Source organism: Lentinus tigrinus, assembly GCF_003813185.1.
Source record: "Lentinus tigrinus ALCF2SS1-7 unplaced genomic scaffold L226scaffold_2, whole genome shotgun sequence".
Classification (NCBI taxonomy): Eukaryota; Fungi; Basidiomycota; class Agaricomycetes; order Polyporales; family Polyporaceae; genus Lentinus; species Lentinus tigrinus.
Window position 1 is genome coordinate 1,304,689 of NW_027137911.1, and position 6,295 is coordinate 1,310,983.

Consider the following 6,295-nt stretch of genomic DNA (forward strand, 5'->3'; position numbering starts at 1 on the left):
ATATCGAGCCGCTAGTTGTCGATATGCTGATCAAGCCCGCGGGCTGCGCAAATATTTGCAGTCATCATCATCATCGTCATAGCTTACAAACTTGGTCAAGAGAGATTGGAATCCCTCAATTCCAACGTGACGGTGACATCCTGGACCTTCGCAAGTTGGCCTTGTTCGTAGCTGACTATGAAGTACGGCATATGGGCGCCGACCTTGCTGCGAATATTGTTGGTTTGCATCTGCATCGAGGGCCGTTAGCGATATGCCGCCATGTGCCACGGATATAGCTCACATCAGTATCAGCCAAGCGGGGACGGATAGCGATGAGGCTCTCCAACAGCATATCCTAGGCAATCTGAGATGTAGACCCAGCACTGCATCGATTGCGTCAAAAAATACATTGCGAGCAAAGCATTTATATACTGCGGAGAAATCATTGATCAGCTCCCGCAGACGGTTATACCTCTGAACGGCGGTGACTCACCTCTTCATCGTCCTTCCCTACCTGCGGAAAGGCTTACATTCTTCCGCATCCCAACTGACAAACTGGCCGCTAAGGGAGCGTGGGGCGGTGAGAGCAAGCGCAGCAGCGACGTGACCTGCGTCCTCGGGTGCCACCAGCTTGTTCTGCTCAAAAGCTTCAGTGAATATCTTGAGCGTCGCAGCCGGCATAGTCGATGGGCCCTGCTCGCGTATGACGGCCTGCATCTAGGGTCGATATCAGCCACTGTCGCCTGGACAAATGCGATTATTGTCATCTTACGGGGGTGTTAACCATCCCGGGGCGCATGGCGACGAACGTGAGATCGGGCTCCTCGGCAGCGATAGTCCTTGGTACGACGGTCACCGACATGCCATTGGGAGACTTGACCACTGACGCACCTGCACAGACTGTTCATGGCTGCCTTCCCTGCGTTGTACGGTCCCCATGTGGGTACGTTGCCGGTTGCAGCCCCAGAGCTCATGAAGACCACGCGGCCACCGTGAGCACTCTTGCGCAGCACCGGGACCGTAGCTCTCAGAGCTGACACGAGGGAGAAGAAGTTGACGTCGAAGTGTTGCTTCCACTGATCAATACTGACTTCCTCCGATAGGATGGTGCCCAGCGGTTCGATCACTCCGGCGTTCAAAATGACACCATCAATAGACTTGTATTTCTCCAGACCCTGGGATACAGCGGTGCCAACGGCAGCAGCGTTGGTACTACACTCCTCAGACTCTGCACTGAGGATCCTGAAGTGATACAGGAAGTGGGAGGAACGTACACATCGCATTCCAGCGCCAGGAGGGCGTCCTTGTGAGAGTCCACAAGACTCTGCAAGTCAGGCCCCTTTGTGCGCGACAACGCGACCACATTCGCGTTGAACTTCTCGAGGAGAATCTTAGCGATAGCCAAACCCAAGCCTCTGTGATGGAGCGATCAGCCGTTTAGTTGACGATGGAGCGATGGGCGGTGTATGCACTTTGACGCGCCGGTCAAGAGCACGGTGGGTCTTGCTGCCATATCAAACAACGCGAATGTTGGGAACGACAAGCGGGAAGAGGACGACGAGGACGTGGTCGTGCGATACACGCAGTGGGCCGACAAAGATTGGGGCGTGACACGGGCGCCTGCGGCCCGTCTGGCAAATCTCCCGAGCGCATCCGAGCTCAGCCACCTCACCACTCCCCATCCAAAACCTTGGGCCAGCACCGTCCTCCTCCCTTCCCTCTCCCCCCTCAACGCCCTCCAAAAGCCATGGCCACGCGCGCCGCCTTCTCTCGCCTCGCACCCGCACTTGCACATGCCCGGTCTGCGCGGTCAGTCGGTCTCCGTCTCGCACGCGGATATGCTACGCAGAGCGAGCATACGGTATGTTAATTCCGCCAGGCCTAGAACCCCGTAGTCTGACCTGACGTCTGCATACGTAGATGACCGTCCGTGAAGCCTTGAACGCGGCAATGGAGGAGGAGATGCTACGGGATGACAAGGTCTTCATCATCGGTGAGGAGGTCGCGCGGTACAACGGTGCTTACAAGGTACACACTATGCATCTATAGCCTGGCGTATTGGACTGACATATACCTTGTACTGCTGCACTAGGTCACGAAAGGCCTTCTCGACAAGTTTGGCGAGAAGCGCGTCGTTGACACCCCCATCACCGAGATGGGTTTTGCTGGTCTCGCTATCGGTTCTGCGTTCGGCGGTCTACGCCCCATGTGAGTGAAGCCATCATGCCCAAATGCCCCCTTCAACTCAGCTGACGCGCCGCGCCATTAGTTGCGAGTTCATGACATTCAACTTCGCCATGCAGGCAATTGACCAGATCGTCAACTCTGCCGGGAAGACGCACTACATGTCTGGCGGTGTCCTCCCTTGTCCCATCGTCTTCCGTGGTCCCAACGGTGCTGCTGCCGGTGTCGCTGCCCAGCACTCACAAGACTACGCGTCGTGGTATGGCCAGATTCCTGGTTTAAAGGTCGTCAGCCCGTGGAGCGCGGAGGACTGCAAGGGCCTGCTGAAGGTTAGCTAATGTCTTACGTGTTGACGCCGAACTGGGACCGAACTCACGTCATGTCCGTAGTCGGCCATCCGTGACCCCAACCCCGTCGTTTTCCTCGAGAACGAGCTGATGTACGGTGTCACGTTCCCCATGTCCTCGGAGGCGATGTCGGACAGCTTCCTCCTTCCGATCGGCAAGGCGAAGGTCGAGCGCGAGGGTAGCGATGTCACTCTCGTTGCGCATAGCAAGATGGTTACCCACAGCTTGGAGGCTGCTGACGAGCTCGCAAAGGAGGGTATCAAGGCGGAGGTTATCAACCTTCGCAGCATCCGTCCCCTTGATATTGAGACCATCAAGGCCTCAATCAAGAAGACGAACCGGTATGTAGACTGTATGGAAGTAATCGACTGGTCTGACGCCCTGTCACAGCCTCGTCACCGTCGAGGGTGGCTTCCCCGCGTTCGGCGTTGGCAGCGAGATCTGCGCCCAGATTATCGAGAGTGAGGCCTTCGACTACCTTGACGCGCCCGTAGAGCGTGTCACTGGTGCTGACGTTCCTACTCCTGTAAGTCTCACCCCCTTCATGCCATACTGTAAATATGATCTGACTTCTGCCACCCGTCAGTACGCTGCCAACCTCGAGAACCTCACCTTCCCGGACACGCCCGTCATTATCAAGGCCGCAAGGCGTGCTCTCTACCGGAGCAACTAAGCTGGGTCTTGTTGCATTTGTTGCATGACCTGTTGGGCTGCTGCACAGGTGCATCGGGGAGGGAGGTACGGCATTGTTATCCATACCAGGGGACCTTAGATTTTATACTACTTGTCATGTTGCTATCAATGCACTGCTATTCTACATGCGTTCTACAGCTTTTCGTTGGATGCTACACACATTGCAAGATACACGGAAACTCCCCATAGATTCTGCTCAAGCCTGCGCAAGAGCCCGGAGCCGGATGCGGACTGCGTTTGCGTGAGCGTCCAGTCCTTCGCAGTCGGCAAGGGTGGCCACGACAGGACCGAGGCCCTTGAGCCCATCTGCAGTCACCTCCTGCGAGGTGATGTGCTTTTGGAACGACAGCGTGTTGACACCGCTGAACTGCCTTGCGTAGCCATTCGTCGGAAGGGTGTGGTTCGTGCCCGAGGCGTAGTCACCGCAGCTAGAGACAATGCGAAGATAAGACATCATGCGATGAACATAAAGCAAGCGCATATCATACCTTTCCGGCGAGTACGGCCCAACGAATACGCTTCCCGCATTCTCCACAGCAGCGACAGCGGCGGGCGCGTTGGCGAGATGGAGGATCAGGTGCTCTGGGGCGTAGTCGTTGGAGAATGCGATCGCTTCCTGCACAGAGCTCGTCTTCACGATAATGCTCTTCGGGATCGACTGGCGTACGATGTCGACGCGGGTCAGCGCACGCGCCTGCTTGTCGACCTCGGCCTCGATATCCGCGATGCGGGCGTCCGGGAGGCTCACCGTGACGAGGACGACCTGCGAGTCGACGCCGTGCTCGGCCTGCGAGAGGAGGTCCGCGGCGACGAACGCGGGACTGCACGTCTCGTCGGCGACAACAAGCACCTCGGAGGGGCCTGCGGGCATGTCGATCGCAACGAGCGCGTCCGTGTCGTTCTGGACGAGCATCTTGGCCGCGGTCACCCACTGGTTGCCCGGGCCAAATATCTTGTCGACCTTCGGCACCGTCTCCGTCCCGTAGGCCATCGCGGCGACGGCTTGCGCACCGCCTGCCTTGAGGATCGCGGAGGCTCCGACGAGCTGCGCGACGTACATGACCTCGGGAGAGATGCTGCCATCTGGCCTGGGCGGGGTCGCGAGCACGATCTCCTTACACCCGGCGACTTGTGCGGGGATACCTAGCATGAGCGCGGTGGAGGGGAGGATGGCCGTTCCACCGGGAACGTACAGGCCGACGCGCGCGATGGGACGGGCGAACCGCGAGCATACAACCCCGGGCATTGTCTCGACCTTGAGCTCCTCCTGCGCAGCCTGTGCAGCGTGGAACTTGTGTATGTTGGCGTACGCGACCTCGATCGCTTGGCGAACATCGTCCGGAAGCTCCACCGTCTCGTACGGCGGGAGTATGACCGGAGAAGACAGCTGCGCCTTGTCGAACCTCGCCGTGAAGTCGAGCAGTGCCGCGTCCCCACGTTGCCTGACTTCATCAACAATGGGCGTCACCTTCGCGATCATCTCGTCCGACTTGAGCACAGGCCTGCGGAGAAGCTGGGCCCTCTCACTTGCATTCGTCTGGGAGAGGTCGTAGCTGCGCATACTGATGCGCGCGTTGCTGTCTGTGGTCGGCGCAGGCACAGGTACAGGTGCAGGAGCCGGCTTCGATGCTTCTGCAGGACGCGTGGTGGTCGTACTTTGCGCAGTCGATGATTCAGCAGCAGTTGAGGCCTTCTGCGACCACTGGGGTTTGGCATTACCCGGGCGGCGTGTAACCTTCTTCGCCTTCTGGTCGAGCGAACGTTCGATGTCAGCGAGGCTCACCCCGGCTGCAACACACCGCGTGAGCGCAAAGTAGAGCAGATCCGCAGCCTCGAAGGCGACCTCCTCCACCGTCTCCGCGCGGCAAAGCTCATCGGCCTCCTCCATGACTTTGGAGCGTAGCAACTCGGGATCTTCGAAAAGTCTGCGAGTGTAGGACCCCTCCGGCGCGGATATCAGTCGAGACTGCAGCGTGTGCTCGAGCGCGGCAAGGCCGGTGAGCTGGCCGCTTCCGAAGCATGAAGCCCGCTCGAGGTGACAGAAGCCGGCGCCGTTCTGGACGACGGAGAACTCGAGGGCATCCGCATCGCAGTCCAAACGTATCCGCACGACATCTTGCGTCGCACCGGACGTCTCGCCCTTGCGCCAGAGCCCGTGCTTGCGCGACTGGTACACGCCCTTTCCTGTCACTATGCTCTCCTTGACGGACTCGTATGAAGAATACACGAGCCCGAGCGTAAGCCCGCCGTCAGGGTATGATGAGACGACAGTAGGGAAAAGGCCGTCCTGGCGATCCGATGTGATATTGGCGAGGAAAGCATCGGCGACGTTGATCTGCTTGCTATCTGAGGGAGAAAGCGTGAGGAGAGAAGTCGGGATGACCAGGGTAGTGTTCGTCCCCTGAAGCGCACGGATGGTGGATCGCGACGGAGGTTCGGAGACGGCTGCTGGGAGGACATGGACAGATGAACCCGCGAAGAAGCGCGAGAAGGAGGTAATGAAGTCGACGTCGACAGAAGGGGTTTTGATGAGGACGCCGGAGACTCCGCTGCGAATCCTGTCGGAGACGGCGGAGACGTTTGCGACATCGAGTAGCAGCAGGATTCTCTCCTCTGAGACGACACCTATAAGCTCTTTCGCGAGCGCGAGAGGTAAGATGACCTTGTCCGCGCCTTGGTCGAGAAGAGAGACGATGTCGTCGGTGCTCAGGGATGAGTCAGTATCGAGGAAAATATAGCGACTGGCATTTTGGGGTAGTGCGGCAGAGCTTTGGGACTCGGGCAGCACAAGGGGCCCGATACGGGCGAGAGCGCTGAGCAGCGCGTCGTCGCCGAGGTCGGTGTCGACGAGAGGGAGGAAGACGGACATCAGCTGGGCGAGCGGGGAGGAACAGGTGTAGGTGATCCCAGATCTGGGACGAGTAACGCGCCCTCCCGAATCACCGTCCCAGATCTATGCTCAGATCTACGACCTACGATGACTCGGACCCCCTTTGCTCACGCTCCAGGGCGTTCGCGGCCGCTGAGGCAACAGGCGATGTACAGTGCTTTACAAAACTGTTTCCAGAAATTGTGCTCTGGCGCTATTT

At 58.5% G+C, this 6,295-nt stretch overlaps 3 protein-coding genes across 3 annotated transcripts; 1 reads left to right on the forward strand and 2 right to left on the reverse strand.

Annotated features, from left to right (window-relative positions):
• Positions 1 to 336: 336 nt before the first annotated feature.
• On the reverse strand, positions 337 to 1,495 carry L226DRAFT_549820 (short-chain dehydrogenase; the record flags this gene model as incomplete). The annotated part of the gene is made up of 6 exons (XM_067682709.1): positions 337 to 413; positions 476 to 699; positions 755 to 821; positions 874 to 1,194; positions 1,257 to 1,397; positions 1,455 to 1,495. 5 exons carry the CDS (start codon positions 1,493 to 1,495, stop codon positions 493 to 495), a joined length of 777 nt encoding a protein of 258 aa, XP_067541713.1. The 3' UTR covers positions 337 to 413; positions 476 to 492.
• Positions 1,496 to 1,902: 407 nt separating this feature from the next.
• L226DRAFT_542356 (thiamine diphosphate-binding protein) lies at positions 1,903 to 3,186 on the forward strand (the record flags this gene model as incomplete). The annotated part of the gene is made up of 6 exons (XM_067682119.1): positions 1,903 to 2,010; positions 2,075 to 2,190; positions 2,252 to 2,495; positions 2,556 to 2,854; positions 2,904 to 3,039; positions 3,100 to 3,186. The coding sequence occupies 6 exons, from the start codon at positions 1,903 to 1,905 to the stop codon at positions 3,184 to 3,186; spliced, it is 990 nt and encodes a 329-aa protein (XP_067541714.1).
• A 58-nt stretch (positions 3,187 to 3,244) lies between these two features.
• Positions 3,245 to 6,226, reverse strand: L226DRAFT_608435 (histidine biosynthesis trifunctional-protein). Its single transcript, XM_067685927.1, has 2 exons — positions 3,695 to 6,226; positions 3,245 to 3,634 (listed from the first exon to the last, which is right to left on the reverse strand). The coding sequence occupies exons 1-2, from the start codon at positions 6,073 to 6,075 to the stop codon at positions 3,403 to 3,405; spliced, it is 2,613 nt and encodes an 870-aa protein (XP_067541715.1). The 5' UTR covers positions 6,076 to 6,226; the 3' UTR covers positions 3,245 to 3,402.
• Between the last annotated feature and the right edge of the window lie 69 nt (positions 6,227 to 6,295).